Below are 18,959 nucleotides of genomic sequence, written 5' to 3'. Positions count from 1 at the left end.
TGTACTATACCTTAGAAACTCAGGGCTTGCCTTCTTTGGGAGATTCTCTGGTAACTGGATAATTAGTGCAACAACAGATTGAAAAATGAAGGGATTTTTAAGTCATTCTATAAACAATTGTTGGATATTTATTTTTGTTCACAGCCATCTGCCTTCCACAGTTGCTTAACAATTTGGATAAATGATGCCTTGGTTAGTGATGCAACACTTCGCTTTTTTTGGTTAGGGTGTTAGCTATAACAATAAACAGGCTCTGAGGTCCTCCAGCAAAACTTGACATTGTTGATATGTCTAGGTAAAATTAGAAGCAGACACAAACTTTTTTTTACCAAAATCTTTTGGGCCTTTTGATAGATTATAAAGAAGCAAAACAAAACAAAAAAAAGTACAAGGCCAATTTTTTTGGAAGGCTTTGCAGGTCACCTTTAACCTGGATTTGAAAGGTATCCCTGGGTTTCCATTCCAAAGTAAACAAATTAAGAGAGCAAAAGACTCATAACTCATAAGCCTGATTTTATATTACAGAATTCTTAATGGTCATTACTCACATAATAGTCCAGTAAATATTTTCCTGATTAGTGCAAAATCCACACCAGTCTGCTTAAACAAGATTGAACTGGCCTTCTCTGCAGACAGCAAACTCTGTCCATCTGTAATTTTAAAAAACAATAGAACTGGAGAGCCAATTGAGGTCAGGGCAGAAGATAGTCTGATGTAACATCCTTTCTTTTTGCCTTACACAAGGACACCTGTGCGTTGTTGATGAACGCTATTTTAGAAGACATCCAAAAAAGTATGTATGCCAAAAAAAATCACAACTCCAAACTTGCGAGCGTCTTTCCTGCTCCCTCCACCCAAGCTCCAGAGTTCAGTGCCAGCCTGGTTATTGATGGAAAGACTTTAGAATATGCCCTGCACGAGAGCCTGCAAAGTATCTTCCTGGAACTCACGGAGAGGTGCCGGGCTGTGGTCTGCTGCAGAGCAACGCCCCTGCAGAAAAGTGAAGTGGTCAAACTGGTGCGAAACAGGTTGAAAGTGATGACACTAGCCGTAGGTGAGTCTCCGCCCCAGCTGCGAGCTTGGTTATTTCTGCTCCCTGGAAAAAAGAGGAGCTATTTTTAATATTTTTGTTGCTGTCTCTTATACGTTTTACCCATGGAAGAGATGAACTACCTTGGGCCAAATTCATTTCATAAACTGGTGTAACTCCACTGAGTCAATACTGCCAGTGAATTTGGCCCTTAAATTAGTTACTGGAAGCCTTTCATCCTAGGCTTGCAATAACAGTAATACTGATGCTTTCTCTGGTACTTTATCAGTTCATTTTTTTAAGAGGTACGTGAGGGGAGTTTTTCTGCCATTCTCTATCACAAATATCCCATTGGAGTATCAGAAATAGGATGAAATTTAATAGTGAAAAGTGTAAGGTGTTGCATTTGGGGATGACTAATAACAATTTTAGTTACAAGTTGGGGACGCATTGGTTAGAAGTAACGGAAGAGGAGAAGGAACTAGGGGTCCTTGTAGACCGCAGGATGACTGAGTCAACAATGTGACGTGGCGGTGAAAAAAGCCAATGCGGTCTTGGGATGCATTAGGCGAGGTATATCTAGTAGGGATAAGGAGGTCCTGCTTCCGTTGTATAAGGCGCTGGTGAGACCTCATTTGGAGTACTGTGTGCAGTTCTGGTCTCCCATGTTTAAAAAAGATGAACTCAAACTGGAACGGGTGCAGAGAAGGGCGACTAGGATGATCAGAGGAATGGAAAACCTGTCGTATGAAAGGAGACTAGAGGAGCTTGGGTTGTTTAGTCTGACAAAACGAAGGCTGAGGGGGGATATGATTGCTATCTTTAAATATATCAGAGGGATAAATACAAGGGAGGGAGAGGAATTATTCCAGCTTAGTACTAATGTGGACACGAAAACGAATGGATATAAACTGGCCGTGGGGAAGTTCAGGCTTGAAATTAGACGAAGGTTTCTGACAGTCAGAGGGGTGAAATATTGGAACGGCCTTCCGAGGGAAACGGTGGGGGCGACGGACCTGTCTGGTTTTAAGTTTAAGTTAGATAAGTTTATGGAGGGAATGGTTTAATGGTAAAACATAGTAGCCAAGGAATACCAAGCAATGGTAGGTAAATAGTATAATGGCTAACAGGGGTCAGGCTAGAGACTCTTGCCTACATGCTCGGGGTCTTACTGATCGCCATATTTGGGGTCGGGAAGGAATTTTCCTCCAGGGTAGATTGGCTGAGCCTCTGGAGGTTTTTCGCCTTCCTCCGCAGCATGGGGCAGGGATCGCTAGCAGGAGGGTCTCTGCCGATTGAAGTCACTAAAACACAGGATTGGGGACTTCAACAGCAGAGTCCAGGGAAGGGGTAGGGACGGTTTTGTGGCCTGCAGCTTGCAGGGGGTCAGACCAGATGATCATAATGGTCCCTTCTGACCTTAAAGTCTATGAGTCTATGTGTGGGAGAGGCAGGAAATGGTCCAGTCTCTTTCACGTAGAGCTAGAGTTAACAAAGATCCCAGTTCTGCTGTCCCAAGGTATCGGCGAGTTTCTGAAAAATGTAACCGCAAACATCCATTGGGCACTATTTTCCTGTAAAATCCACTGCTTCCCATTACTAGCTTTCTATTCATGGGGTATTCCATAGTTTACAGTGTTGGTTAGAACAATAATTCTTAGTATTCTGGGCAGTGTTCTGATAGCTTTGTCTCCTCTCGCCATCTCTGTGTAGACTACATTAGCCAGCAGAGCTACCTCCACATTGTGTTCCAACTAAGATTATCTTCTTCCTCTCCCTCCCTCCCCCCTGCCCTCCCTGGAAGGTGATGGTGCCAATGACGTCAGTATGATCCAAGTGGCTGATACCGGAGTGGGACTCTCAGGCCAAGAAGGCATGCAGGTAGTGGAGACAAAAAAATGCTGCAAATCAAACCGGACTCAGATTGAAATAGAATCAGGGTTCAGCTTTGAGGTTTAGAGGCTACACAATACGTTGCCACAGAAGGGACCAGCTTGTGTTCTGAGCGCACTCCCAAGCCCGAGTGCTTTTCCAGAAGCAATCAGAGGCAGAGCGCTGCAGGGGCTTGTGCTTTTGGACGAGGGAGCCTATTGCTTGTTACTGAGCACCCTGTTCCTCCAACTCTCCCTGTTGTTCCTGGCCAACACACGGAGCCCACATGAAGTTGGCCTTGATGTACATGAAGGCAGAGTTTGGCCTCCTACATCTGAGATGTTAGTCAGAGTTGTGTTTGTGCAGCCTCTAGCATGTAGGGGCTCTGAGATGAACAGAGCACTGGGTGCTACCTTAGTCCGTATGAACAATAAATAGTAGCAATATAATATAAATGCCCCACTCATTTGTCTGCATTTGATGCACATCACGTCTGGTATTTTAACTGTTCAGGTATAACAACTCTTTCTTTGTGTGTGTGTTGCAGGCTGTGATGGCGAGTGACTTCGCAATTTCGCAGTTCAAACACCTCAGCAAGCTGCTGCTTGTCCATGGTCACTGGTGCTACACCAGGCTGGCCAACATGATCCTTTATTTTTTCTACAAGAATGTGGTATGTAGCTACAGAGTATCTGGGAAAAGGTTCTCAGTTTGTGAGTGGGTGCGATTTGGTTACCTATTCTTGCTTGGTTTTCCTTGTGGCTTTTGAAGGTGGAGACAGTAGAATAAATGCATAATTGTCAGAAATAAAAGACAAGCGTTAAGGGACTCAACTTTCAAGCTCTTTTGACAGAGGGCTGAGCCTGTCCATCTGCCTTGGATGAGTTCACTGCTCCAGATTCATTTAAAATCACTTAAGCTTTATCTGTTTTATTTAAAAAGCTATCTGTAGTCATTACTGGGAGGCAGTGACAAGAGGAATATTTGAATGAGTTACGCATCTGGACAATGGGTTTTGAAATACTAAGACATTTACCGGTAAAATTATATTTTAAGTGCAGTGTCGGGGCATATTTATATGGAAAGCAAGTGTATATTTCATTTCCTGCAGACCACCTGTAACAATACAGAGATAAGATCTGTCCTCTTTTTCCTGAGCTTGCATAATGCTCAGCTGTGGGCTTTGGTTTGTTCTTTTGTCTTTGAATTGTTAGGCCTATGTAAACCTCCTGTTCTGGTACCAGTTCTTTTGTGGGTTTTCGGGAACATCCATGACCGACTATTGGGTTTTGATTTTCTTCAACCTCCTCTTCACTTCGGTGCCGCCCATCATTTATGGCATTCTTGACAAAGATATCTCTGCAGAGATCCTCATGCAGCTACCCGAGCTTTATGTGACTGGTCAGAAGTCTCAGGTACGTTAAAGAATCCTTGGTCTGAGCCAGATTGAGACACTCAAAATTGGTTTCAGGTTTTTTTCTCTGCTGCATGCTCCTCATCAGTTAAAACACCTTTCCTGTCTTAAACCATCTGGAGGGGACATGCAACTAAAAGCTATTTTTCAGAGGTCATTAGTCAGGCCTCTTGCTGTCTTGTGAGGTGGGTAGGAAAGAGGAGCGCTCTGGCTGAGGCTGTGAGCTAGATGAATATCCTGTTACCAGTATGTTCTGTATTGGCTAATGCCCAGTTTACAATGGTTGAGAGACAGCTGTCCACAAGATCTCTAGAAACTAAGGTTCCTGTACTTCAGTGTCATTGAAGGGCTCAGCTACCACAGTGATGAGCACAGTGCAAGAACCTGAACAGAGTAGAATTTACTGCACCATGTGGGACCATCTTCAGCTAAATCCCATCATTCTGGGTTCCTTTCCTCCTGGTTCCTGCTGTCCTGGACTTCACTGCTTCCTCCCTCTCGCACTTCCCTTCTGTATATTTCGTGTGTGCCTGCAATGAAGCAGGAAAACTTTAACGACATGTTTAAAATTAGCAATCACGTTAGTCTGAAAAAAGATCGTTTTAAAGTTAAAACGAGGCAACTCATTCAGCCTTTCACTGATTTCTGCTTTGCTCAGCATGAGATGTAGCAAAGTTTTTACTCGTATGAATTTTGAGGGAAGTAAAGTACCATATTCTAGTGACTTTTGCTGATGCAATAGCAATAGCAGGCTTAGAGGGGCATTCAGCATACTCTGAGCCTAAAACTCACCATTTCCTGACCATTGTAGGCCTCTCAACAGCCGACATCACCAGATTAATGGCTCCTAGTCTAAAAAATGCTCCAGCATGCAGCGTGCTGATGACCTAACATCAGCTGTAGATCCTTGCTGTAGCCCACTGCTTCTTTAGAAGGGGAAAAAAGGTGGTGAGGTGAGCAGGGTCTAATTTTTGTCCTGTTTTACCATTTTGCCTTGCTGTCTCTTCTGGAACCATTGTTAAATTGTATTTCCCTTTATCTCTTGCTATGAAGTGCATTGAGGCAGGCATTCTGAGTGAAAGGCACAATGTAAAAACAAGTGGAAATGTTTTATAAAATAATTGCATCACAATATTGCACTAGTGGGTTGATTTTTATATTGTACATGCTATAGCTTACATTCTTCAAAGGACAGATCTTTTCAGTGCTCAGCCCTGTACAAAATGCAGAAGACAACTGTGTGTCTGACCCCAGGGGTTTACAAACTATGATCCAGGTCCTGCATCTGCTATTGCAGCCCCCTATGCCCAAGAGACGTCTCGCCAAGATTAATGGGACTCCACGTGGTCCTGGGGATGTGCTAGCAGAGCCTGCTGCAACACCAAGGTCCACATCCCGTTCTTGGTATAATCTCTGGTAATTAGTTGTATGCCTACAATGAGCTCTCTCATTTTTACCATGACCATCTCACTATGGGCTTGTCTATATGGGGAAATTGATCAAAATAAGCTATGTAAGAGCTATTTTAGTTGATTTTCCCATATAGACAACCAATAAATGTCTCCTTTTTGTGCAATGTTAACATGTGGGATATTGGTTAGGAGTTTGCTAGCCCTAGAGGGGCTCACTGTCTGTATCGTCTTAAAATAGCATTTTAAAGTGCAGTAAGTAGAGCTGCCAAGCGCTTGAGCAAACAAGATGATTATATGTGACGATAGGAATTTAGTTTTCCCAGAGTCAGAAATGTATTACTGCTGAGGCTGCTGGGATTTGTTCATTTCACTGAGGCAATGGTACCTCCTGTGTTTCCTCTTCAGATATATTCACCTCCAACTTTCTGGATCACCTTGCTGGATGCTTTTTACCAAAGCCTGGTTTGCTTTTTTGTGCCTTACTTTGTAAGTACTGGATTTGAATTGTATTAATACACATGTCATTTTCTCTAATTTGCTGATGTGGTTTTTAAATCTAACTAAGGGGTTTTGGTTGCACTTTCTCATGCACTGTTAAAATTGAGGATAATTATTGGACCCATTTGAATTTTGCATACGTAAATTTATCCCGTATTGCAGCTGTTTGTATCCCAGTGGAATGTGATATGGCAAAATATTAGGACTATATGCATAGAATATATCAATTAGCGTGTCTCTTACTCTGCAGACTTATCGTGGTTCTGACATAGACATCTTTTCTTTTGGAAACCCGTTAAACACAGCAGCACTCTTCATAATATTACTGCACCTCCTGATTGAGAGTAAAACTTTGGTAAGAATGTTCTTCATGCATTCTAAAGGGTATATTCTTTCCCCAGTGTGTGTATACAACTCTCATTAAAACTAAACAAGGGAAGAACTCTATATATGAAAGCAAATAAATATATTAAGGGTGGAATGCTGATCGTTTTACTCATGTGAGCAGTAAGTACTCCTATAACTAGCCCATTGGAGCCAACGGGATTACTCACATGAGTAAGGCAAGCAAGCTCTGCCACCAGTATTGTTAATAAATAACAAAATAATCCTGCTCTTAATAGCTTCCGTTGCTTTGGTGCTGTACGTTTAGTTTTGCAAAGGGGAAAACAGAGACCCTCCCTTTATCAGTTCCTAAGGCTTGATTTTCAGAAACAACAAATGGGGAATGCTGGTTTTGAATGCTGGGAACCGATAAACAGTTTGTAGCCAAGATGAACAATTCAAAGGTGTCTTCCCTGCCGGAATAAAAGGAGCTGTTTTATGCCATAAGATAACAATAGATAGTATTCCAATTCGATTGGATTAATTTAATTCCTTTTTAAACAAATAAGGGTAAAATAGTGAGAAAAATGTAATCATCCTGTTTAAAGTTGGAGGATGTAGGATGGTGGGTGTTTACTCAATGCAGAAAAATAAATAAAAAAGACAGTTTCATTCTTGAGTTGTTTCACAGTAGATGGAATGTCAAGCTGTATTCTAAAGTCTTTTGGCTGAAAGATCTGTGTGTATAAGCCAAGTCTTTTTATCTTGGATTTGGAGGGCACGACAACCATCACAAAAATCCCTTTGTTTAGCAAACTATGGATGATATTAATGTCTCCATTCTCTGAATGGCACAAATGAACTTCTTTTGACATTTTAGAGATGTCAGCAAGCTGTTGGACCAGCAACAGATTATTTTCTTAGTAACTAATGTACTCTATATTGCAAAACAAATATCGCTGAACAAAAGAAATCCAAGACAAATATACAGTTATTCTGTGTTTAAATCAAACTGTGTAGCGGTATCATGTGAAGATTTTGTTCCTGCTTGTTTGTAAAGGCCTACTCTGATGCTTATGAGTAATGCAGTCATCTGAAGCATTAAAAAGTCTTGTACCACGGTATCCTGAATTGTATATTTAATAGACAAAAATAAAAAAAAGGTTGAGGGGGGGGAAGAATTTAAATTATATGGCTGTGTTTCCTGTCAACTAGAGAGGGAAGAAACCCTTCTCCCTGGGAATATTTGATCTAAAATCAAGAGAATGCTGTCTGTCTGAACTGATTTAGATTTACTTCAGTTCAAGACTGTGTGTGTGTGTGTGTGTGTGTGTGTGTGTGTGTGTGTGTGTGTGTCTCCATCGCGCGCGTACACACATGCAGGTATACACTTTTCTGTTTGTAATAACTTTAATCCTGAATCTCTGATTCTTGTCTTGTTTCCCCTGTCCCTCCTTTCCACATTATAGACTTGGATACACATGGCTGTTATGATAGGTAGCATCTTATTTTACTTTGTCTTCGTACTGACTTTTGGAGCAATCTGCAAAACCTGTAATCCACCATCAAATCCCTATTGGATCATGGAAAAGCACATGACAGACCCAGTGTTTTATCTGGTTTGCATCATTACTACTTGTGTTGCTCTTCTACCGAGGTACTTTATTGTTTTATAACCACTAGTATTAACCGGCTCTGGTTTTCATTGTGGCTATGATACTATAAATCTCTGTGGTGTGGTATTGTCTTTTTGAACATATAAAATTGCACAGCCTGGTAGTGCAAGCATAAATGAGCCCATATGTATGCCAGGAAATGTTAATTGGGATCTTCTCCAGTTAAATTTAAACAAGTATAAAATTGCTGTAATGACTTAGTCTAAATCCTGTTTCTCATGTTTAAGTCAATAATTTATCTTAATCACTTTTCAAAGGTCAGAATTTATATCCAAAGAAGTTATATAAGACGGCAGAGCAAATCATGTACATGCCATAGAGAAGCTATTTATGGGCCTGTTTTTATTACTGAAACAGTTTTTTTTTTTTTTCCAAATGTTTTCTTTCTTTTTTTTTAAAAAGCTTGAACCCAGGATTTTTGTAAACGGACAAAACATTCAAAAAATCTCTGTGGATTCCTAAAAGTTATTAGGAGATTACTGCTGTGGAATGTACAACTTGTCCCTCCCAATTGTGGGTTGGGGCACTGCATACATAGGATACACATTTTGCTTTAGGACATAAACATATCACTCTGGTTTTCAACCTTGGCTCAGACCTTGCAACTAAACCAGCTGATGGTGGTACTGTAGGCCTGGGCTGAGTTGTATCAGTAAAGCCCACGTAATCCCTTCCGCACTGTGCCTGGCTCCAGATGGTGCCACTAGCCACTTGCTTTCCCTCCTAAATTAATTTAAAAATCAAATCCCCAAAGTGACTTTTTTCTGTAGCAATAATGAGCTAAGGCAGGAGAATGCTTTCAACACATTGGCTATTTTAAATCAAACAAACTAGTGAGTGAAACGTAAGGGTTCTGGTTTTAGGAGTGGCTGATTTTTCATGGTAGACTAAATGCAAAGTTTTTAGACTTTTTATAAATAAGGTTTTTTGAGTCACTTTCAATCTCCCACTGCCAGAAGTTTCAGCAGAGTTGCCAGAACAGACTGTTATTGTTTTGAGACCCGCAGGGCCTGATTTTCAGCACTACTGAGAGCCCGCGGCTCCCACTGACTTCAGCTGCAGTGCAAGTACACACTGTCTCTGACAACCAGAGCGTAGGGGGTGTCACGTCCAACACGCAAAAAACTGAGGCACTGAAATCAGTGATCACTTTTAAAAATCTTGGTCCTAATAACCTGTTCTCTTGCAAAACTGCAGGCACACTTATTTATGTGTGCAAGCCTAAAGGTCATTGCTGCAGGGGCTACTGCAGCTTTGGGATTACAGGGCAATCACTGCAGCCTGGGTGATAGGAGTGATGCCTCCTCTCCTTTCCCTGCATGCTCCTGTTTGGTCCTTTAGCATTGCTGAGAAGAGCTTGAATCTGCTTCTGAATGGCTTACTGTAAAACCCTGTTTATATTCTAGATACTTGTTCAGAGTTCTTCAAGGGGCATTGTTTCCATCTCCAGTGTTGAGAGCCAAGCACCTTGACAGACTGAACCCTGAGGAGCAGAAGGAAGCAATTAAGAAGTGGAAGGATGATCTTGTTGGGACATGTAGAATGGGTTTCCAGGGCACTCATGCGTGTTCCAGGTCTGCTGAAGATGAAAGCACTGACCTCTCTTCATACATCCCAGTGTCTAAGACACCTTTTCATACCTGTCCAGCAGACAGGTCAGTGCAGAAGGCTTCTTTCAGATCAGACACACAGGATGAATTCAGGGATGTGAACAGCCTGACTTGTGAGAGAGCTGCATTTTTGAACTCCTCGAAGGAAACTTATTCAGAAACATATGGCACTAATAATTCTTGTGCCGGCGTCCCGGAGTTTACTTTTGCAAAGGGCAGCAATGAAATTTCTCTAATAAATAAGGCCAGTTTGAATTGTTCTTTGACTGAACAGGATGTTTTAACATGCCCTGCAAAGCTGGAATGTTAACTGTTTTAAAAAAACAAGAGCATCTGTGCATTACATTACATTCGAGTTTTTTGTTAATGGTGGGTTTTGGGTTTTTTTGGTCAAGTCAGTTGATGCACAAATTTATTCAGAAGCCTTTTGTTTTTTTAACCTTTTAAGTAACTTATTGAGGTATCCTAAATGGGCATGAAGCATTGTGAAAGTACCAGCTTTATTAAGAACTCATCATTTTTGGTACATGCTAACTGCATAACATTAACTTTGATAAAAATGACAGTGATGTAATTTAAAGGCTGTCCTGGTGGAGACACTTTTACCAGTTGACCCTGACTTTGTCATCCTGAGCTTCACCCAGTGTTGTTGCAATGTTGTGATCTGTAGTGATGTTATGATGACAACTAGTGCTGGTAAGGTCCACTGCACTTTCCAGGAACCTCTTTGCAAAACGTTTTTTATCCTGATCATTCTCTTTGTGATCATAATATTTGTGTGATGGTTTCACATCAATGTGGAGGGTTCATACCAGCAAGATTTACAGAACACATTGGCCATGTTCAAAGTCCATTTTATGAAAAAATAAAACCTTCAGTATCATGTGGGCTCTCACTTTTTTGGTACAAAAGGATCTGGATATTTCTAAGTCTGGAGCTGCTTAGCACAAGCAGGGCCAAGTTGGTTTCTGAATGTCTGTTGTACTCTCAGTAATTCCTGTTTGCTGTGGTTTTTGTTTTTCACTTGGATTGTGAGGATAAATAAGTTCTACCTTTTCACCTGCCAATTGACTAACCTTCTCGTTAGTGTTGTTTCGGAAAGCTCCACCTCTCACACTGTCCCTGGTGACTTCCTGAAAATCATTAATGAAGACACAGCCTAGGATAATGCCCCCTTCCCAAGAACCATGGCTTTGCTAAGATTGTCATCTCCTTGGGCAGCTTTCAGGAGCCTGGGGGGCGTTGGAAGGTGAAGAGAATAATGATTCTTCTAGGGGAAATCCATCTTCCCATCCCCCCGGACAATTTATTTTCTTTATTTACAAAAAAAGAGAGCTGGAGTCCTGAAACAAACAACTGACAGATCTCCCCTCCATGCCTGTCATCTACCTATGTCTCAAGCTTTTGATGTCATGTTTACCATTGCAATATGGTCCTGATTCAGGAAAGTATTTAAGCACCTGATTAAGTCCATCCCTATTCAGGATATCTTGACTTTAAGCATGAACTGAAGTTTTCTCCTGAACATGGCTGCTTTCCTGAATCAGAGTCTGTCTGAGCACTGTAAACATCATAATAACAATTTTGTACCATCAGAGCTCCCTTCATTTATTTAATTTATATTTCATTCGAATCAGTGCATTTCTTGGGTGGTTGGAGCGATTCATCTGTTTGCCTCATGCCTCACAATATTCCTAAGATGAACCAGTATCATTTTTGTTGTTGTGTTGCTTAACTACTTTTTGGCCAACTACTTTTCTCCAAGCTGAGAATGGCTTCTAACTTTATAGATTCATACAGATCATGTTAGAAGTTTCTTGTGTGACCAATGGAGTTATAGGAACATTGGGTGCCAATCCAGGTGAGCTTGACTGTCTTGGTAGCACCCTCGCTCACCTATATCGCTGAACAAAAATTCTGCTATTGCCTTAATCTCGCGCACCTGTTTGTGTGATGTGACTAAAACATAGCCTGCCTTACGGGTATTTTTAGTAAAAGTCACGAACAGATCATGAGCAGTAAACAAAAATTCACGGCCCGTGATCTGTCCATGATTTTACTATATACCCCTGACTAAAACTTGGGGAGGAGGTGTGGTGGATGGCAACGCATGGCCCGGAACCCCTGCTGGTGCTGGAGGGGAGAGTTGGTGGGGCCGGCAGGCTCCTTACCTGGATCCACGTCTCCCCCAATCCTCAGCAGGAGCAGAGTTTGGGTGTAGGAGGGGACAGGGAGTTGGGGCACGGGACGGGGTGAGGCGGACTCTGGGCGGCGCTTACTTGGGTGGTTCCGCGTAAGCGGTGACATCCCCCTTGCTTAGCTGCTAGGCGGAGGCGTGGCTGCCTCCACCTGTAGGCACTGCCCTCGCAGCTCCCAATGGCCACGGTTCCCGGCCAATGGGATCTACGAAGCCATTGCTCTGAGTGGAGGCAGCCCACAGAGCTGCCAGGCACACTGGCCGCTGCAGAAGTCACGGAGGTCACAGAAAGTCACGTAGTCTGTGACTTCCATGATCTCTGTGACAAACCCCCAACCTTAGTTGTAAGCAAAACTCCATTAAGTTAGGGGACATCAACACACTGGTCTATTGCAAGGATTCTCAGATTTTTTCATAGTACAGACCTCTCCTCCCATTTTCTGTCACATGGGCACCTTAACGCTGACAGCTGAATAACATAGACCGTTAGCTACAGCAACTCTTCAGGTAGAATATAGAAGAGTGGCATGATGCGTATTTAACTGTGTTTAATATGAAGTTTTTGTTTCTGAAAGAACAAATCACTGCATCTCCTTTTGTTCATATAATTTGTATCCTCCTCCCACACCTCTTCTGTTTCTCTCCCTGGCTCCCCTTCATGTGCTTCTCTGTTGGCTGGCCCAATCCCTTCTGCCCTACCTACACTTACTTCTTGACACTTGGTGCTCATTCGCCAGGATATGCTGCCTCGTTACCTCATTTCCTTCTCTTTTGGATAGTCTTCTCCAAAGGATGATTGACAGCTCCAGTCCCACTGGCACTCCAGTCCCTGAAGACATCCTGTTATATCACAGCCGCCCCAGTAGAGGTGGCTTGAATGACTCATCATCTTTGCGATCAGCTGCTTTTGCAGGCCTCCAGACTCCTCTTTAAATTAACCACCTAGATTCCTATAGAAGCGACTGGAAACACGAAAGAGATTCAGCACCATATGACCTTTCAGCTGTTCTGCAAGCCACCGGTAGGAACCACAGGTTGAGAATCTGAGTCTGTTTCTTAAGCCCAGGCTGTTTAAAATATTGCCTGTTTGTTTTTTTAATTATTTTATGTTACATATCTAATTCATGCAGCAATGTAGGGAATTATTAGAGTCCACTAGGGCCTACTGAAATAAACACAACTCAAAAAGTGCAGCTCCTATTAAATTATTAGTATTTGAGCCCATTTTCTGTTCTGTTTCCTTCTGAAATTTTTTGCTTGCAAAATTGCAAGAATGTATGGGGGGGGGGGTTTTGTACTTGGGTACTTTAGGGTACTGGAAGGCCTCTGCCTTTTAATTGCAGCATGAGATTTCTTTTTTAATGTTTAACATTACATTATTCTTCACCTTTTTAAGATTTCTGAAAGAATTTAAACAAATGCTATGAGGACTGGTGGGTTGCTGTTGAACTGATATTTAAAGGCATTATTATAAGTTCATACAAATTTAGGTCACCACATGCTATCATTGAGTGCTAATTCTAAAACAATTCCTTTTTCAGAATGCAGTTGAGAACAGTAAGGACGTCTCTAACTATTTTTGTTTGGTGTGTTGTAGCCATGTTGGTCCAAGGATGTTAGACAAACAAGATGAGTGAGGTAATATCTTTTATTGGACCAGCTTGTTTGATGAAAGAGACAAGCTTTCAAGCTTATACAGAGCGTTTCTTCAGGTTTGGGAAAGGTATTCAGAGTATCGCAGCTAAATACAAAGGTAGAACAGATAGTGCAAGAACACGTGAGGTGCCGGAGATAGTTCCTCAATTTTTTTGAAGTCTTAATCCTCTGACTAGTACATATAACTCTAAATATGCTGAACAGCTCGGAAAAAGGATTTCAGAAAAACTGAGGAACCATCTCCTGCACGTGTGTGTGTGTGTGTGTAATACACTACAAAACGACATCGTTGCACTGGCGCAAAACTCTAATGAAAACATGCTGCACCAGCATAAAAGGTTTATACCAATGCACCGTAATCTGATAACATACAGATGTGTGTTCCCTTGATTTAGAGAGGGCCTAAGTCATTTTATGAGAATCCATTGTAGCATAATAGGGTGACCAGACGGCAAGTATGAAAAATCGGAACGGGGGTGGGGGGGTAATGGGTGCCTATATAACACACAGCCCCAAATATCGGGACCATAAGCATCTTTATACTGGTATAAACTGTATCCACACTTGTATTGTATTTTCACTGTGCACAGCTAGGGCACTGTAGCACCATAGTGTAGCTGCTCCCAGCCATGGTAGAAAGGGTTTTTCCATTGATGCTGGTAATTCATCTCTTTGAGCAGCGGTAGCCAGGTTGACAGAAGAATTCTTTCATTGACGTAGAGTGTCTACAGTGGGGGTTAGGTTGGCATAGTTATGGCTTTGTGGGGGAGTGGGGGGGTGAACTTTTCACAAACCTCCTGAGTGTGATAGTTATGTCAGCCTAACTTTAAGTGCAGACCAGGCCTAGGGCATTGCACTTATACAGTTAAGTGGTTAAAAAAAAAAAAAATTGTGTAGATCAACCCTGCAAGTTAATGTTTTTAATCAGTTTGAGTAAATGTCTCTTTCTTAACAGCTAAATGTTAGCACTTGGGATGTTACCACTTCACTTTTTTCATCCGTCAGCACTAAATTTCCCAAGCTATACATGACCTGAACTTTTAATTTTTTAAAAAATGTCTTTTAAAGCTATCTTTCTGGCCACCTTTATGTAGCATAAAAATGGGCACAATCCCTTTTTTTTAAATTCACTTTTAATTTTGATGTTTATTTTTTTTAATCTTGAGTACAAGCAAATCCTGATTGACTTGTGTTTTGATTTTTTTATATTCGTGTTTTCCAGAGCAAATTTTAATGTTGCTATAAATCTCCGAAAGTATAGAACCATAAAGGAAATGTTTAAAAAAAAAAAAAAAATCTTAACAATAGCAGCATTAGCCAGTAATAAATCTTAAGACAAAAACTGTTTTGCAAACTGGTAAGTAAGTAATGCCCTTCATTTAATAGGTGTCTTTTCCGCATAGCAAGGTTTTTTTACTTTACGTAGTTTGACTGTTGTAAAAAGGTGAATCTGTGAAACTAGTCTCGGTACAGACAACCAGATCCCACCATTTGAATGGAGTTTGAGCACACACACCACCAGCCACTGTCATCTTTGTAACAGGGAGATGATAAAGTGTTTCACTATTTCTGATTACACTGTCCATAGTCCAGTTGTGCAAACAGTAGTGCTTTCAAGGGGTATAATAGGTGGCTTGCCCCTTAAAGATTAAAGGCCTGGGTCAACCAACCCTGATTACTGAAGAGGCACACCTGAGCAAGAATCCCAATTTTCCTCAATAAGAGCAGCGGGAAGCTGTAGAGTCCTCAGGTAGAAGTGTGGGTGGAGGGGAGTTCAGGAAACTAGAGCGTGAGAGGCCCCTGCAGGGAAGACGCCCCAGCTAGGAAGCTATATAGCAGGGAAGACCCTGAGACACGGGGGAGTTTCGATCTGTGTCCAGATTGAGGCTGGAAGGAAGATTGTGTTTGATTTTGAAATTTAAGTTAACAGCCGTCCTGAGGATCTGGTTTATGTTATTGGACTTATGAAAACCTCTTTTTGAGTTCGAGGCACCAAGAGGAGAAACGGAGGTGAGGGACTGCTTGCAGGGCTGCTGTGAGCCCACCAGAGGGCACCTGGGAACTGGAAGGGCCACTCCATGACAAGGGGCTTGACATTAAAGCTAGGGAAAAAACGTGGTGTTAATGAGGCCGGTTTGCTAGTCAGATGTTCTCACTCCATTTATGATGTATGTGTCTTAAACATTAGTGTGAAGTTGAAAGGTTAGTTACACTGAAGCATTAGCTTTAACTTTGTGTTCTTGTACAAAGTGAAAAATAATCATTCACCTCAAGCATAGCTTTTCAGTAAAAATGCACTAACAGCCTCAGGCTATCATACAAGTTGATTCAAAGTCATCGTGAAAGTACAACTGTAACATACAGGGGATGGAAGGCTTCATGGAATCTTTCTGTCTAGTTCTAGTTACGTTACAACTGATATTTTGCTCTCTGCACATTTACATTGTGCTGAAACTCTGCCTATTATTTGTCCATATCAATGCTAATCATTTTGAAATAATGTTATTGGAGAAATACTGATCTAAAGATATTCAGAGAAGATTATATGGCTTAGTAAGTTTTTTTTTTTTTTTTAATTTCCCACTACAAAAATGTAATTTAATCCAAAATATTTGTAAGCAGTCACACTTCTTCATCTTCCTATTAATATTCTTTATTGGTAACACCCATGAGAAATATGGGTAAGTTGTAGAGACAGAACCTGAACAGACTGATACTGTGCTAAGAAAAGGCTAGCAGTAGTATAGTAAGTAACTTGTCACATGTATGCCAATATGGTTTCAGGGCTATTTGAAAAACACAATCACAAGAGAGTAGAGGTATCGCCTTGCCTCTAACTCCTTTCATTTGAACTGAGTCTCTGGCCAGAATAAAAACATGTTTATTTTAGATCACAGAAATTATTGGAAAATTGTTGTACATATTGTGTTTATTTCTACCCATATTAAACAATCTACCTAGTTGATGCAATGTTAATTCCATGTGGAGCTGTAGCTGTGATAGAAATGAAACAACAAATGTGTTTTATCACCTTAAAATGGGGATACAATTGTTAGATAATTCTGATTGTCAGAGTTATGACAATACTCAGGAAAGGACTAATACATTGGAAGGAGGGAGTAAGTTTGACTCTTTAAAACCTACATACATTATTATGTGCACATATAGAGGGGGAAAAGCAGTATAAAAATACAATTATAAAATTACAAATATCATCTTTACATGGAATGTTGTGGCAGAAATTATTTGGGAAAAAAAAACTACTCCTCCTTTCTAATGCCACTTGGGATGCATACTTTCCTAACAAAGGTGATTATATTCAATGGGCTATATGGTGCCACCAGATTTTAAGCAGAACTCCTTTATTTTACTGGGGAGTTCTGCTAGAAAACTGGTGGTAGGCTGAGGCCCAAGTAATCAATGAGGAAATAAGAAATTACCTTAATTATTATTTCTTGGCAGTGCTTACATATACATAGAATGGCTTTAAGTGTTCCAGTGCTTTACAATAAAATCAAAGCCAACTTTAAGTACATCTTTTGGTGAACAGAGACGGCAGGAGAGGCTGTTCATTTTATGACAGCATTTTTTCAATTTTTTTTCCTAATACTGAAAACAAAACTCCCTAAAAATCCTGTATTTCAGAACCCAGCTCCACTCTATTAAGGGCCAGAGCTTCAGATGGTTTATATCAATATGGTTCCTTTGACTTTAACTGAGCTACACCTGGTTACACCAGCTGAGGACCTGGTCCTACAGAGAAAGATGGAGCCTGGGCTACTGGAAGTTGTAATTTCCACACCTTTTTGCATTTGAGATTAGGATGTCGACAATCTATCTTATCTTGCATGAGTTAGATGCAGCCCTGAACTAGAGAAATTTGGATGCAGCTGTAATATTTAGAGGTTGGGGAGAGTTATTTTGCTGTCCCCTAAGCCCATAATATACAATGAAACATACTGTCATGTCACTAGGTGAAACTGCAATGCAACAGTGACTTAAATATTAAGTGTTTTGGACTTTTAAACTACTTTTATGAATACTGTGACTGTTTCTATAGGACACTATCTGGTACAGGTTACATTAGGTTAATCAAAACAGAAGGTATTGAATTGTAGAGGTAAATGTTTCACTTAACAGTAGTCTGAACTATGTGGCTTAATTGTAGTGTGACAGTATCTAAACCATCCACTTATCAGTTGCAAAGAACTACACATTCTCCCATGATGGTTGTATTTCTGACAAGGCCCTGCTATGCTAACATGGGAGCAAACTCGAGGTAGCAGAGAAGGGCTAATTTTAATATAGACCTCAGTGTCATCTTTGAGAATGTATTGATTTTATTCTTCACTCCAAGAATTGTAGGCTAAAACTGTGTGTGCTACTGTTTATTTTTCCTAAAAAGTTTTATAGTTTTACTAAGTCTGTGCTACAGCTTAATTTAAATGTCTGAAAGGCAGAAGATTGGCTGATTCTTCCTTTAAGCCTTGTGTGGTGCTTGGAATGCACACAATACAGCTAAAGGAAAAGTCAAAAGGATTACAAAAATAGTGTTGTGCCCCAACGTATCGCCAGGGGCAGAGAGTTTAATCAATTTATTTATGCTGCATTTTCCATACCTCCCCATCAACAACACAGAGCTTGCAACTTCTTCTTAAGAATTGTGATTGCACAATCTTCAATGTTTAAAGGCCATTGATCTTTGCCTCTTGTGTGTCAGCTTCTGGCATTAGTTTAGTAGAAAGGTGTGAATGTATATTTGTCTTTCAATCCATTCAGTGAAGTGTGACACGTTGCTATAAACTCCAGGTCCCAAAACTTTGGAAAAGCAGACGGAGCCCCATGAGGTTAAACCAAACAATGTCCAGCGTCCTGCAGGCTGCTCACAAACGAGAGGTCCTCCACTGTCGCCCTGTAATGGGAGAGGGAAAAACACAACCTGTGGATGTTACAGCCAATGCCATTATGGCTCAAGCTATATCTGAGTTTCTATAAAATCTGCTTTTCATGACTAATGCAGCTGTAAAAATAGGTTTCAGCTTATCTCTACAACAGCATACGAACTCGACTGTTAATATTTTGAAACAATGTCAATAAGGTTTGGTTGGCTGGTATGTTCATACAAAAAAATATTCACACCAACTAAAGAAAAAAAATCAGCCTACTACTTAAAACACACTACTATTTAGAGGCTTTAAGCAGTAGCTCATAAGTAAGGCTATGTTTTAGTTTACTGCCCATGACTTTTACTATGTAGCCCTGACTCAATC

At 40.9% G+C, this 18,959-nt stretch overlaps 2 protein-coding genes across 17 annotated transcripts in view; one reads left to right on the top strand and one right to left on the bottom strand.

The window, feature by feature from the left end:
* ATP10D (ATPase phospholipid transporting 10D (putative)) overlaps positions 1-10,900 on the top strand; it is a 101,937-nt gene extending 91,037 nt beyond the window's left edge. For 7 of the 8 annotated variants that reach the window (XM_034771348.1, XM_034771350.1, XM_034771344.1 and 4 more), the window contains 8 exons: positions 745-1,054; positions 2,835-2,911; positions 3,450-3,575; positions 4,117-4,317; positions 6,134-6,214; positions 6,477-6,581; positions 8,020-8,207; positions 9,633-10,900. In XM_034771348.1, coding sequence (XP_034627239.1) covers positions 745-1,054; positions 2,835-2,911; positions 3,450-3,575; positions 4,117-4,317; positions 6,134-6,214; positions 6,477-6,581; positions 8,020-8,207; positions 9,633-10,146 — 1,602 coding nt within the window. In that variant the 3' untranslated portion in view covers positions 10,147-10,900. Of the gene's footprint in view, positions 1-744; positions 1,055-2,834; positions 2,912-3,449; positions 3,576-4,116; positions 4,318-6,133; positions 6,215-6,476; positions 6,611-8,019; positions 8,208-9,632 lie in introns of those variants that run through there. The other variant, XM_034771352.1, reaches the window with a different exon arrangement.
* Positions 10,901-17,274: 6,374 nt separating this feature from the next.
* CORIN (corin, serine peptidase) overlaps positions 17,275-18,959 on the bottom strand; it is a 261,755-nt gene continuing 260,070 nt past the window's right edge. For all 9 annotated transcript variants that reach the window (XM_034771341.1, XM_034771332.1, XM_034771335.1 and 6 more), the window contains one exon: positions 17,275-18,601. In XM_034771341.1, coding sequence (XP_034627232.1) covers positions 18,419-18,601 — 183 coding nt within the window. In that variant the 3' untranslated portion in view covers positions 17,275-18,418. The remainder of the gene's footprint in view (positions 18,602-18,959) is intronic.

The sequence above is a fragment of the Trachemys scripta genome, chromosome 5 (assembly GCF_013100865.1).
Source record: "Trachemys scripta elegans isolate TJP31775 chromosome 5, CAS_Tse_1.0, whole genome shotgun sequence".
In the NCBI taxonomy this organism is placed as follows: Eukaryota; Metazoa; Chordata; order Testudines; family Emydidae; genus Trachemys; species Trachemys scripta.
This window is presented reverse-complemented; position numbering and strand designations above follow the sequence as displayed.